Source organism: Euprymna scolopes, chromosome 18 (genome assembly GCF_053919585.1).
Source record: "Euprymna scolopes isolate OS-2025 chromosome 18, ASM5391958v1, whole genome shotgun sequence".
Taxonomy (NCBI): Eukaryota; Metazoa; Mollusca; class Cephalopoda; order Sepiida; family Sepiolidae; genus Euprymna; species Euprymna scolopes.
Window position 1 is genome coordinate 116,743,731 of NC_136499.1, and position 15,895 is coordinate 116,759,625.

General features: G+C 32.6%; 1 protein-coding gene across 26 annotated transcripts in view; it reads left to right on the forward strand.

Moving 5' to 3' along the window:
• The window catches only part of LOC145297783 (FH1/FH2 domain-containing protein 3-like), a 760,653-nt gene that overhangs the window by 645,441 nt on the left and 99,317 nt on the right, over positions 1-15,895 (forward strand). For all 26 annotated transcript variants that reach the window (XM_080144059.1, XM_080144067.1, XM_080144064.1 and 23 more), the window contains 5 exons: positions 4,914-5,008; positions 5,630-5,773; positions 8,051-8,112; positions 10,421-10,567; positions 13,606-13,736. In XM_080144059.1, the coding sequence (XP_080000185.1) occupies positions 4,914-5,008; positions 5,630-5,773; positions 8,051-8,112; positions 10,421-10,567; positions 13,606-13,736 (579 nt within the window). The remainder of the gene's footprint in view (positions 1-4,913; positions 5,009-5,629; positions 5,774-8,050; positions 8,113-10,420; positions 10,568-13,605; positions 13,737-15,895) is intronic.

Sequence of the window (15,895 nt, forward strand, 5' to 3'; positions counted from 1 at the left end):
GCCTGCTTCCCTCCGGACTACAACTTGGATGTCTTCAAGTCTAATGTTAACAAATTCCTAATGAACCGCCCCCCCTAATTAAACACTTCATAAAATCTCCTCACTAACGTAATGTACTTGCAATAACCCTTATCCCTGAGTGGCTTCCGGGCCTTGATAAGTGGTGATCACTGTGTAAAAAAAAAAATAAATAAATAAAAAATAAAAATAATGATAATGCACATCATAGAAGGTCGTCATGTTCGATTGAATACTTTTCATCGAAACTCTTTTACGCAGTTGTCTGCTTTATGTTCATTTCTAATATTGCCTTATCTATCACACCCAGAACATGTAGTCTTTCCAATAGCAGTAAAAACATGATGGCTCGCAGTTCTGTTATGCAAAAAAAATTGATTAAAAGCTCCGGAATGTAACATAGTAGAAAAATCAAAAACAAGGGAAATAACTCTCAAATACAAAGCTGCCCCAGCTTCCCACAAACGAATATTTTGAATTGCAAACAAATAAACATTGTCTAAAAACATATTAGATTTTGATCTGAGCAAATACAGTTTTAAAAAATGTGTATTTTATTTTATTTTTTCCACGATTTATCACATTAACTTTTTAATATGTTAATATATCACTTTTTTTTTTTTTTTTTTTTTTTTTTTTTTTTTTGAAAGTTGGTTTTAAACTTTAGTCTTTGTCTGCTCGGCATCAACATCCTGAAACTGGCATGCTTATTCCATATGACCATGAGTATTTGATGTGGAACTTGGGGACGTTTAAGCAGTCAAATAGAAACTCGTTCCTGGCTTTTAAATTCTTAGCAAATCCTCATGATCGAAAGTTTTGGAAGCGATTTACAACCAATAATTTGATAGAGATTATACAACGTTACTTTAGCAAAGCTTAGTTATTAAGATACAGTCGACAGATCAAGTTTTTAAATCTGTCATCTTAAGCAAACACAATATTACGTACTTAATTGTCATGTCGAAAATAGTAATATATCCAAAAATTATGAAAATTCATTGAGTAGAAAGTTGTTTATAGTTAAAAGTAATTTTTACGGAAAATTGCATTTTTCTTAGACGCTAGAAAGTGTAGACAGTAAGTCTTCACGCAGGGGACATAACTCCAAAAATTTCTTCAGATGCTGCACTTCCATTTCTCGTTTTTTAAGTGGAGGAGAAATCCTTCACGACTGAGACAATTTTTATTTTTGTACCTTTTCTCCACGTTAAAAAACGACCCTGGTGTCTAACTTTGTCTATAGCAATAGACTTTTTTTTTTTACTAAAAACAAAATAACAATTGCTTTACTCAATGAATTTTCATCATTTTTAGATACATTACTATTTTCGACATGACAATTAAATATGTGATATTGTTTTTTTGCTGAAAACGATATATTTAAAAAGTCGATTTGTCAACTATAGCTTAACAAGCAGCAGTTATTGTTTTGTGATAGTTTGGCTCAATGATTTAATGAGCAAATGTTGCCATAATAATCTAATTAAATTTTCGAAATCCTACTTAAAACAAAAAACGGAATAATTTGGTAAAAAAATGAAAAAAAAAAAATTAAAATAAGACTACCTAGCAATGTCAGAATGCCAGCTGAATACAGCTAATATATATATATATATATATATATATATATAATGTGTGTGTGTTCACAACTTCCACTTGTCCAAACACTCTAGATTGTCTAATGTTCTTAATTTCCTTCAATTGTTTGGTCTTGAGGTAAATAGCCTAGCAAAAAGTGGTTTCGTGGTTGGGTTTCAATCGCATGAATGGCAGGAATTGTCACCCTCTATACTGATAATTGCATAAGCATGATACACTAGTATCTGTAGGTAAAATAATTATTGTTTATATATATATATTAAAAATAATATATACCGCTCCCCATGTGGGGGTACCAAATTGGTTAAAAAGGGAAAATTATTCCCAGCTTGCATTTAGGTAAAAATGCGCTTTCATAAATAATTGAATTCATTCAAAACATATCGCTAAAACCAAAACAAATATTTATTATACATACATATATATATATATATATATATATATATATATATATATCAGAAAAAACCTAGGTAGATTAATCAATGTTTCGACGAGAGCAGTAACTTCATCAAAATGTTGATTAATCTGCCTAGATTTTTTTCTAATGTCTTTATTTCACTTATAATAGCTCTATATATGTATTGAGCATTTTTGAGAAAATATTTTTTTTTTTTTTTTATAGTTCAATATATTACACATACTGGTAATTTGGTTACACATTTGCAGACTTCAAGCGTGTGGAAATAAACTTTACCTGGATTAATATATACATGTATGTCTTCATAGACAACAAAATAATCTGCTATGTGTTTGTAATTTAATTTAGTTTCCTTGTCAAATATACAACCGGCTGAACATTGTAGTTTTAAGTAAGAGAACTTGGAGCAAAGTATAATTATTTATTTTTATCTTTTTTTATATAAATGATTAATATTTATATAAAAACTTATTTAAATATAAAATCTATATATATATAAAAGTGAACGTGTGTGTGTCTGTGTACATTTCCCTACGCAATAACTTTGTCAATTTTAAGCCTACAGACTCTAAATTTGATATACAGGGTACTGAGATTTGGGAAAATCGATGTGATTGGTTTTCGGACAGAAATTTTGCGATTAAGGGGTCAAAGTTCAACGATTTGACCTTTGAGAACTCTACCAAACTCCTCCTACAATTTTGGGTCTAAACACATGAAATTTTAGATATAGGTTCCTTGGACATGGATCTAACTTAATAACTTTATTTGAGCCCTAAACAATGAATTTTAAGGGGTCATAATAGGGGTCAAAGTTAAAAACATTGACCTTTTTTTTTTTTTTTTTTGCTCAGCATACACCTCAAAACACTCGGCAACGCCGGGCACCCATTGCTAGTGAAAATAAATAATTATACTTTGCTCAAAGTTCTCTTAAAATACTTTAAAAAAATTGTTGTAAATATGAAACAAACTCAGGTTCCCTTTGCTTCCGAATATGCATGAGAGAATCAATGACATTTTGGGTTCTTCGGACTACTGCTCTCATCTTGAGTGTCATTTTCATAACGTTTCAGTCGACCTTCTTTAGTTTAAATACGCTTAGAATAATTTTTCTTGTGTACATATGCAGCTGTGAAAACTGCAATAAAAAAAGATTGACATATCTATGACAAAAATGTACATCACAATAAAGACACAATATTAAGATACAAATAAATAAAACAACACAGATAGATCGCATGACAGTGACAACAGACACGTGCAAGACAAAAAGGAAAGGTTTCTTTAAAACCTAAGTGGAATGGGTAAATGTGACTGCCAAAATATATAAAGAAATAATAGAGAAAGGTAGTTTACTTCAAGTATTGCTGGTAAATATATGTGGAGGAGTATAAGAAGGCTGTAGCAATGCAGGGAATTGGCTATTATATTGTTGTGACGTATGAATAAAACTGAACAAACGAAAATGAAAAATAAATTGATATATAAAGTTAAAAAATGATATATAAAGTTAAAAAATGACAAACACAATTTTTTTGTTTGTTCATTTTTGTTGATACGTCACACTAATACAACAGCCGATTCCCTGCATTGCTGTAGGCTTCTTACATTCCTCTATATCTATACTATCCTGGGTGCCCGACATTGCCTGGGGGTTTGGAGGTCTGTTGAGCAAAAAAAAAAAAAAAAAGGGAAAATTGCGAGTGCAAAAAAAAAAAAGTGTTAGGAGGCATGCAGGCATGAACCCATACTGCAAAGAAGGAAAAGTAAGTAAAAAAAAAAAAAAAAAAAAAAAAATATGCGTTAGCTGCTGCGCCCATCGCCAACCAAACCAAAAGTGACATGGGTTTAAATTAAGGCTGGACAATCGAAAAGAGGGGATAACTTTTGAAAATATTGGTGAAAAAAGTGACCCCTTCCCTAGAAAAGTGCCCAGTTGATAGTAAAGGAATTAATGTTTTTAGCCAATTTTTGTATATTTGTTGTTTGAAGGATCGAGCTTCAAAATAATACAGATCTCTTGAAAATCCGTCGCCTCTGTCAAAAGTTTTTGCAAGACATACAAACATACATACATTTAAACAGACAGGTGAGATTTATATTATAGATAAAGAAATATTGAATATATTCCTACTAAAAACAAAACTATACATTACTCCTTGCTTAAATCGTGACATATCTAAAATATATATATAAAGGTTTTGGATTCTTACCTCATTCGCACTTTTAAGGGTAAAAAAAAAACTGCTACTATATTGAACTGACCGACAAAGGTGGATGAATGATAAAAGAAGCGACCTGGTTTCTTAAAGATGGGCTTGGCATTCCTTCTGTGGTATCACTTCACTTGGAGCATTGGCTGCATCATGGTCTGACTGTGAGGTCATTTTATTTTTATTTCTAAGCTATGCAGTACAAGAATAAGTAATTAGTTATCTCATATAATATAAATAGTGATTTTAAAGGTTTAAAAAAGAATGACTTGAGTGCCATCAGCTAGAAACGAAACCAAAATATTTAGTGCTCCAGACTTTTTTGTTACCGAGTTAACAACAGATGGATATCAAAACTCTAAAAATTAACCAACATTAACGTATAAATGTATATTTGTGCATGTATAGAGAAGCACTTGAAGTCAACTTATGCCAAGTTCCAACTTTTTTAAAATGTTAACCCTTGAATTCGTTCCACAGGTCTAAATCCCCTATATATCAAGTTTTAAGTCTGTAAACCAAAAATTGACAGAGGAGTTTTGTAGAGCCTGTTTCTTACACACACAGACAAAATCACTTATAGATTAATTAATGGAAGCGTTGTAACAAAATATTTACTGCTTGTTTACTTACCTAATCGGATCTGTTGTTCGTTTCAGGAGCGAAACCGTGGACAAACATTATGAATATTCTTGATGAAAAGGGAGGCTCAGATTCAGAGCTTTTGAATTATGCCATGACTTTGGTCAACAAAGTAAGTAACGATTTTATGGAAATCTTTTATTTCTGTATTAATATATTGACTTTTACTTTTTTTATTCTTTTGTTTTTGGGCTTTTATTTTTTAAAGTTTTTTTTTCGATTTTAATTTTTTAATCTTTTTTTTCTAGTCTCTTTTTTTTTCTAGTCTCTTTTTTTTTCTAGTCTCTTTTTTTTTCTAGTCTCTTTTTTTTCTAGTCCCTTTTTTTCTCTAGTCCCTTTTTTTCTCTAGTCCCTTTTTTTCTCTAGTCCCTTTTTTTCTCTAGTCCCTTTTTTTTCCTAGTCCCTTTTTTTTTCTAGTCCCTTTTTTTTCCTAGTCCCTTTTTTTTCCTAGTCCCTTTTTTTTCCTAGTCCCTTTTTTTCCTAGTCCCTTTTTTTCTCTAGTCCCTTTTTTTCTCTAGTCCCTTTTACTCTTTCCTCTTTTTACTCTTGTCTTTCTTTTTCTTTTTATCTTTATTTTTATTACAATAAGCAAATCATTGCTAATTTAATTTCATTGTCATAATTAATGGCAATAAAATTAAATCAATAAATTAAATTGTTTTCGAGTTGACTTCTTGTTTTCGCACTACTTTACATGAAATTTCAAATTTTTTTTTTGTTTTACCATAAATAGGTTCTGTATGCAATCCCAGATCAAGATACATTCTATGACGTCACAGATGTGCTGGAAGAGCTTGGTATGGAACGCATCACCAAGAAACACATCAGGAAGAAAGGAACAGACCTGGATCTTATGACGCAGTTCCAGATTTATGACGTAGGGTTTTTTTTTTTTTTTTTTTTTTTTTTACTTGTTTTTATTAACAAATCACAATTTATTGTGGCTAAAAGCCACTCGAAGATAAAAGCTAATTCAGATAGATTGTCAGTTGAACAATATAACTTCTGAGAGGATAAAAATAATGAATCAACTGATACAAGATGCCTTCAATAAGTTTCCAGAATTCTTTGCATCTTCAGTTTTTTGCAATTGTGTGCAGTTCTCACACTGACCTCAAACTATGCACTTATCGCTATAGACACATGATGATCCTTATCCATGAATTTTTTTATTTAGCCAGTCAACTGTAGTGTTCTGACTTCCTTATTCCTCCCGTACTTATCACACCTCACAGACTCCCTGCCCTCCTTACTCCTCCCGTACTTATCACACCTCACAGACTCCCTGCCCTCCTTACTCCTTCCGTACTTATCACACCTCACAGACTCCCTGCCCTCCTTACTCCTCCCGTACTTATCACACCTCACAGACTCCCTGCCCTCCTTACTCCTCCCGTACTTATCACCCCTCACAGACTCCCTGCCCTCCTGGAATCTCTTACACCACTCAAAAGCTGATGCTCTGTTCATGCAAGATGGTTAAAAAAACAGTCTGGAACATTCCATATGTTTCTGTGGCATTTTTTCCAAGTTTAAAACAGAATTTTATTACATATTGTTCTCCTAAAGTGTCATCACGCCCAGATTGCATTCAACTGTGACAATTGGGCTTTAGTACGGTGTATTACAATTCCTTCTGTAGCTGTTCATTTCAATCTAAAATCATAAAAATTGGTCAGTCATCTCATAAGATGTATAGCAATAACATGCTGAATTTTCAAGTCTTTGACAATTTTGAATCCCTGTTAAAAAAACGTCTGGAAACTTATTGAAGACAACTCGTATGTTTTAAACGAGACAGGATGATATTTATTGATGAAACAAAAATCTTTTACCACTCCTAACCCATGAATCGTTTGAAGTATGGAAAAAACGTTGAGATTAATGGTACTTAGATTGATACAAACTTGCAGGACCCGTGGAAATTCCAGATAATGAGAAATATTTTTCTAGTCTCTAAATAGGTCCTGAACTGTCATCTAGGTTTCAGCCTCTGTCTCATCGATGAAATGTTGCATCCCTCTGCCTGTTCTGCAAGTACTTTAATAGTGAATGCCCTGATGAACTACAAGCACTTGTACCTACTCGACGTGACTACCCCCGACAAACCCGACAAGCAGCTAAATCCCACCCCTTTACATTATATATCCCTAGGTGTAAGAAAGCCTTCTCCTCCAATAGTTTCTTCCCCAGAACTGCAAGACTTTGGAACTCCCTTCCGGGATTCTGCTTTCTCAACTGTACTGATATGCAGAAGTTCAAGTGTAATGTGAACAAACAACTTGCTACTCATCTCCCTTCATAAAGCCCCTGCAACTTATGTCCCCGATAGTGCCTTGTTTGGGGTGAAAATTGATTTAAAAAAAACATGTGTGTATATATATATATATATATATATATATATCTGCTACCCCCACACACAATACAACCTAATATACTTTAAACTTAAAAACTGAAATATTGTCATTATCCGCCTTCCCCCTCTATTATTTTTTCTATTTTTTTGCAGTTTCACTGATTTCTTTCTTTGGTGGAGAACCGCTGCAAATCGAAATTACTATTAGTTCTTTTCTCGCATCATTGCAACAATGCTTATACATTATTCCAATGATATTCTAAAACAAGGCTACATCAAAGGGAGGTCACTCTCCTATTCTTGTCCGGAGTTGCTGGATTGACCTTTTTTAAAAAGAAGTTTTGCATCCAGAAATTTTGACTTTTTTTTTTTTTTTGGAATAACTTAAAAAAGAACAAGCAGAATATTATCGATTTTTTTATTTTTTATTTTATTTTTTTTAATTTTATTTTTTTTTTTAAATTTTCTTTTTTTTTTTAATTTTCTTTTTTTTTTAATTTTCTTTTTTTTTTAATTTTCTTTTTTTTTTAATTTTCTTTTTTTTTTAATTTTCTTTTTATTTTTTAATTTTATTTTTATTTTTTAATTTTCTTTTTATTTTTTAATTTTCTTTTTATTTTTTAATTTTCTTTTTTTTTTTTAATTTTTTTTTTTTTTAATTTTCTTTTTTTTTTTTAATTTTCTTTTTTTTTTTTTAATTTTCTTTTTTTGATTCTTAATATTTTCAGTATTGAGCTCCATATTGTGAGATACGTTGAACAAACATAACTGATATATTTTTTATTATTTTTTTTATAGACTTCTTTGCGGCACGAGGATGGGAATGATGGACTTGAAATCAGTCAAATGGAAAATTTGAGGTACGTTAAGAAATGAAACCCTAGAGCATTATCAATCTGATTAAAACAAGAAAAGTGGTGAGAGGAATAGATTTAAACAATTTCGATAGAAATGAAAAGAGAGTGAGTCTATTATGACATCATAATGTATTGCAATAAGTCTTTAAAGATTTTAAAGTGTTTTCAATAATTTAAAAAAAAAGATATTAAAAAGTGTTTTCAATAATTCTTTCCAAAAGATATTAAAAAGTGTTTTCAATTAAAAAAAAAAGATATTAAAAAGTGTTTTCAATAATTTAAAAAAAAGATATTAAAAAGTGTTTTCAATAATTCTTTCCAAAAGATATTAAAAAGTGTTTTCAATTAAAAAAAAAGATATTAAAAAGTGTTTTCAATAATTTAAAAAAAAGATATTAAAAAGTGTTTTCAATTAAAAAAAAAATATTAAAAAGTGTTTTCAATTATTAAAAAATCAGATTTTAAAGTGTTTTCAATAATTTTATAAAAAAAGTTTTCAAAAATGTTTTCAATAATTCAAAAAACAGATTTTAAAAAGTGTTTTCAATAATTTAAAGAAACAAAAACTAATTTGAATAACTCTTAATTAAAATAAAACTGAAAAACTATTCAATGATTATTAAATAAAAAAAAAAAGAAAGAATGATCGGAAAAACATACTAAAAAAGGAGTGATATAGGTGTGAGAGAAAAAAAGCAAAGGAACTGATTTGCCTTGTCACCACTTCTGGTAGCAGCCATACCAGAAGTTAGGAAGTACGTTAGCTGACTATAACCCTCTTGGTCATCTTCCAGATGAATTCAGGGTTGGAAAAAAAAAAATAAAAATATCACAGAAGTCAGCTATAAACCTGGCTCAGAACAATTAATAAAATATGTTAAAAAACACTTTGAAATGAGTTAAAAACATATTTAATCTGAAAAGGAAACACTAGATAAATGGATAGTCCTTAATCCGCGGAGTTTCGAAGAAATACTCTCCTTCTCATTAGAGGGTAGGAATTAGCAAAATGTGGGATCGGATTTTGCATGCAAAAGTATTTGATGAAACAACAAGTAAGTCAAAGATCTTACTTGAAAACAAAATAAGTTAAGCATAGGGAATATGGTGAAGAAAAAGGTGATTACACATGAATGGATAGTCTGGTGGAAGATAAAAAATCCAGCGAATGCAAAATCGAAATGTAAAACTTCAAGAAAGTTAAAAGAATTTCCATTTGTACAAGTAAAATTCAAGGAAACCCCGTAAATGGAAGAAGATGGTCCATAATAATCCAAAAGCAGAAATCCATGGAATAATTCACAAAAATGTGTACAAGGAAAAAAATAATATTAATAAAAGAAAAATAAGATGTGCTTTTCATTCTACTTCCGAGACATATATATATATATACATATATATATATCACACACACAGACAGAGGGTGTCTTAAAAGCGTATTCACACTTAAACTTTTATCAGTATTGTCTGGGCAATAAAGGTCATCAATTTGAACAGGTTTAGGTAAAAAGAATATACTGTACAAAAAAGTGAATACAAATAAAACTTGTCTGTATTTTCTGACAGTAAAATTAGTCAGTCTGTAGTATCGTGTTGTATCATGATGATTCCCAATGAGAGTATAAACTGATCTATATAATTTCTAAAAAATCAACTTTTGTCATTGCCTCGATATATACACTTGACAGCAAAATAAAAACACATAGCTGGTTGTGAAATATTTTGTTTATTAAAAATCAACCTTTTTGGTTTCAGAATGACAGTTTTAATATTAGTAATGGTGCACAGAGCAGAGTTGGTGTGTTTTGTAGTAGAGAAAAAGTTTGTCACTTAGCTCTCTCTCTTTCTCTCTCTCTCTCTCTCTCTCCCCGTTGTCTGCACATCTATTTGATTGGCACAGATGACATCAACTTTCCACCATGCATTGTCCTGAAATGTCCGTCAATGTTGCTGACTTAATCTTCAGTGATTCTGCATTCCCCATTTTTGACTTTATTCCCAGGTATCTAGATTATTCGACATGAGTATATGAAATCACACCGCATCAGGTCAAATTGGGTCACCATTTTATTTAATTTTGCTTTTTTACATAACATTTCAAGCGTGTTTTTCTCAAGTTTACATGAGTAATTCTAAATGCATTTAAACATGAAATGATTCTTCATTTAATAATATGTAACAAAACAATATAAAACCATTTTTTTATGTCTATACATAATTTTTTTTTCTTTCATATTGCTCTGGCTGCGACCTTTAACATTTACTAGGATTTTTAACTGATTGTGATTGTTGCAATTTTTATTTTTTGCAGGTTGACCCCACGTGTACCTTGTGATGAGGAACGGAAGAGTCGAAGATATTCTACTTCACGTGGCATCAAGTTTGCTATGCCTGAATCGGCCTTGAACAAAATGAAAGGAGCTGAGGAATACAAACAGAAAAAGATGAAAGAAATGCAGTAAGTTTTTATTGTTTTTATGTTTATTCTGTCATTGCGGACGAGTTGGGGTTGAGGATATGCGTCTCATGGAAAGAAATGACGTGATATGACTGATGTATAATGTGAATCTTAAAAAGAGCTTAGTTCTGAACAGTTGTAACATAGTGTATATAAGCATGTGCAAAAATATCAGCAGCAGCGAGGGATTGCTTGCTTCCGAAGAGATTTGCAGCAGCAGTAGCCAAAAAAAAGCACAGATGCAAATTAGGACATGCGCAAGAAGAAAAAAAATGCACCACGTGTTTGAGAGAAGCAAAGTGCATGTCACAGAAAAAGGGTGTGTAAGATCGGAGATGAGAATGGGTCGGCTGTGGCCAGCGTGCAGTCGGAAGAAAGAGAAACACGAATCAGATTAGATGTACATGTGGCAATGAGAGACTCTTTAATTTTTGTCGAGATGGAAGAATAACGGTAATAAAAACAGAGGGATTGGACCTAATAATTCGCTCCCGTTCATCTGTTCGTTTGTACTTTTCTCAATAACCACGCCTTGGATTTTTAAAACATTTTGCACAAACATTACTCATCGTGAAAGTAAATTTTTGCCAGAACGGATTTTCCGGGATTACTCTGGTTTTATTTATTTCTTTGCAGTTTTGTTTTTATGAATTACTAAATTGAAGTGTAACGTCATGTAACATTACATAGATAGAAGCTGTTATGACAAAAAAAAAAGGATCTGTTATGATAGATCTGATGGCCTTGGAAGAAATTTAAATTTTGACAATCCTGGTGGAAGCATGTAGAACAGGAGACTTTGTTAGTTTGGTCACGTTGAAAGAATGAATGGGTGCTTTGGTTAGAAAGCAGCGGAAGAAGTTAAAGGGGTGGATTTTAAGAATAAACAAAGACCTGGGGAGAGATAGATTAGTTTGGAAGACAATTTCTAAAAGTTGTCCGACACATACCAGCATGCAAAACCAGCATTAAACTGATGACGATCCTGATGGAGGAGCAGGATGGATAATGACGGAGGATGCTTTGATTAGATGTAGAATAATTGCACTTGTGGAAAGTAATAAGGATGCATTCATGAAAAAAAAAGGGGAAACAGCAATAACCCTATGTGGTTTAACCGGCTTCCTCTGAAGGAGGAAGTTCCATGGAAGTATGAAATTCACAAGCGATCCCCAGTTGCATGGATATCCCCATTAGAGGAGATGACAACGTCAGGTTTTTGCAACTCTTATAGGGAGGTGTCGACGTCCTCTTCATACACTGCCTGGAATTCCCAAATTGGTCTCCCATCTGGTACTGACTAGGTTCAATGTTGCTTAACTTCCCATTTGTGGGAAAGAAGGATAAAGACCTGGCCAGAGATAGGTTAGTTTGGAAGGCAATTACTGGAAGCCATTCAACACATGCCAGCATGTACAATGGACATTAAATTGAATATGATACAAATGGGGTTAGGGTTAGTAAATGTAGACCAGTTGAGATAGCAGAATCAGTCATATGAGAGGAAGTGAAAAGGATGAATTAAGGAATGTAGACCACCAATACATGTCAGCAGTAAATCGAATATGATGATGATGATGATGAATTTCAACCATCATTGATAATCTCGGTGTTGTCTCACCTGATATTCCTTATCCTTGAGTGGCACTTTGGCGTTGATAAGTGATAACTCCCTTGTAAGGAGAGACAAAAAGATGAGTGATTTACAAAAAAAAAAAAAAAAGGGGGGGGGTATATCTCCGAAGAATTGGAAACACTTGGTGGCCGAAGACATGGGACTGTTAGGGGTATATTTAGTTCTCTCCCACTGCAAGAATTGTGACACCAGGGTCGGAAAGTGGGATTGAGAAGTCAGCGCCCCAAAGGAGGGGCACTCTGGCCTGCAAAAAGTGCCTGAGCCGCCCGGTCAGTATTTCTCTGTGAGTGCACCTCAGGCGACCAGCAATAAACTAACCCTTCTCAAAGAAAGAAGGCAAGGCCTGGGATGGTGGACCTCCTAGAACTGCACAAAACTTAACTCCCACCGCAAAATCAACAGGGACCAGATCATGACAGGAATGGTCTAATCTCTGTTGATTTTAGGGGCCCAGGATTTGGCGAATCAAAACACGAGAAAATGGAAAAGTCTAGAGAAAAATGACTTAAAAACAAGAAATAGGGTATATTATACAGTAGAACCCCAGGATACGGCATTAAAAATTTGTAACAAAATACAGTATAGTATATCATACACATGTATATAATCAAATAACATACTGTAAGGTGGGACAAATATCGTAACCAGTGGCCGGAAAAACATTGTATTCCACATCATAGCCTGAAAAACCATATCCTAGGGCCATCATATCCCAGGGTTCTACTGTATATGTTATTCTGAGTTATTTCTACTTATAGGATTGAAGATTTTAAGTTAGAATTGATAGTTATCCGTTATGCCACGTGCTCACGTGATGCGGTTTATGTGATGAGGAGGGAGACAGAGAGAAATCATTAATCACAGTTTAAGTATATATCAGTATATCAGAACATTTTCAAATCACATGTTTTAGTGTTTCCAAGTAACTGACACCTTCTCTCGCTCACTCTCTTCTTGTATCATGTGATGTCTCACCCCTTTCTATCCATTCTCAAAACGGGAGTAAAATCTAGTCTTGTGTTCAGCGAGTTGACTCCGACTGAAATTTAGTTTCCTAGGAATTGGAAACGCTCGGTGGCCAAAAACATGGGACTTTTAGGATTGACAATTCAAGACAAGAGAAAATTGTGCCGACAGCAGACGGAGAAGTCAAGAAAAAAATTACCTGAAAACAAAAAGAATTAAAGGAGAGGGTATATTGTTCTCATTTCATCAGCCATGATATTAATTTTATTTAATTTTTAGTTATTATCATTCATAGTATTGAACTTTAAACCTCCAGAAGTTGTCAGTTGTTACTGATAGTTAATCCCTTATGCCACGTGATCACGTGATTGGGTTTATTGTAAAGCAGCACTGTCTTTTGTGTTTAATTGTATGCCATTCCTTATTTTCCTTGCAGAAATATTCGTATTGCACCCGAAGATGCTCCTGAAGAAGATCTGGCCACGATTTACCAGGCCAAAAAGCTTCAAAAAGAAATGGAACTGCAGAAGAAACGCCAAGTCTCCGAGCAGAAACCAACGTCGCTCTGTAAGTATATATTTATTATTTTTATAGCCACACTCTTTTGTGTCGATTCTTTGTTATCTGAACGTTTAGTATTCATTTTTTTCAATTATTACAAACACTTTTTCATTTTTATCACATTCATTTTTTTTTTTTTTTTTTTTAATAAACAAAATTTTTACGAGTGTCTTAAATGTAATAATACTTTTTTTCTTTCTTTTTTTTTTCTTTTTGCTGTGGGTGGGGATATAAATCAGTATCTTGTTTTTCCGAGGTGTGAGGTATATAAATCATGTTTCTCATAGGAAAAGTCATGTTTACAAAAGTGCTGTTTAAAGACTGCTCTGTCGTAAACAACAGTTACGACTGATTTTCTATGTGATCGTATAAGTGCAAAAAATTCAGCAGTTGTCACGGAAAACCTAAAAACGTTCACAAACTCGTTTTGGCTGATCATAAATTGAAGTCACGTGAAATAACAAGGGAATCGAAGATGGACACTTTGCATGAATATGTACTCGTATGAGGGACCACAAAGGTTGCCAACATCAATACGCGAAAGTAATGCTGTGGAACTGTTGTAGCCTTGTAGGCCATCAATAGTCAAAACAAACACAGTGGTATAATTAACAAAGAGTGTATTAGCAAAAATGTTAGAGAAGTATACGTCATTATTCTGAGGCCATAATTGCCTGAAATCGCCACCCCAATAAGATGTTAGAAGTAATATATATACAGGGTGTCCGTAAAGTTACTATACAGACACCCTGTAATATATTAACAGTACAGTAAGATATTGTATTAAAATATTTATTTGTAACAAAAGAAATAGCACCTTTATGTTTATAAAAATCTCGGAAAATACACGTGTTACATCCGAAAAGACTAACAATCAAGGCAAACAATTTCTATGACAAATATTCAATTTGGAGGCCTTTGCTTCAAAATAAATTTGCGCTCTTCCAAAGTTAGCTTGCGTGGCATGCTTGATTAAATAAACCTGTAAAAAAAATAAATATTAACTATTAATACAAATATAATACAATAAAACAATAAGACTGTATAGTAACTTTACGGACACCCTGTATGTGTGTGTGTATATATATATATATATATATATATATATATATATATATATATATATAGTCTCTGGATGTCCATCATTTCTGAAATAAGTAGATCAGCTTACTCCAAAGCACACATGAACACATATATATTTATCTTTATTCTCTCATCAAAGATGATGAATGAGGATTCAGTTTGCAATTTTCAGCATCTCCAAAGCTCTTTGACACCACATGCATAATTACAATCCTACAGATGTCTGGCACACTCCTCCGCAGATGGTGAACTTGCATATGTTTGTCGGTCAGAGATGCCTTCTCGAGTGAACAGATAACCCTGCTTTGCTGCGTGATCTGAAACCAGAGTGACATACACATTCAGTTTTTGGTGTATTTTTTTTTTTGCCTTCATATTTACACGAACCCTCATTCATCGTCTTCGATGAGAGAATCTACCATATATATATATATATATATATATATATATATATATGGCAATATAAGTCTCTAATCTCTTGTCGCCAGTGTTGTAGGCCGATAATAATCGAGCTAAAACAGAGGTATAACTAACAAAAAAGTGTATTAAACAAAAGTATGCTACAGAAGTACACATCATGATTCTGTGGCCATAACTGCCACAGTAATATGTAAGATATAACTGCACATTATTTCAAAAATTGGTAAATCTACTTAACCCATAGCAGAAACCGATTAGATTTGAACTTGACACACCCACATGTTGTCATTCCACGTTAACATTCCGCTACTCATCCGTCTCCAACATAAGGTGAATGAAATCCATGAAAACTATTCAAACACGAAAATCATTTCATTAAAATAAATATTTATTATTAATAGCATCAAACAATGGAGGGGGGGGGTTTAATATTCGAAAATTTCTGATTTTCTTTATTTAAAAAAGATGTTAAGTTATCAGTAAAATCTGAAAGTACAAATGATATCAAGTGGTTTCATGCCTTGTTTCTAGCGATTTCCATAAGAAAATTGAACCATAGTAAAGGTTTACCACTTCTAAATGGCTGTGTAATATTTTCTAAGTCCCCTTATTGTTGGCACTTTAACTTTTGTTTATTTTCTTTGTGCTGTTTTAACACAAAT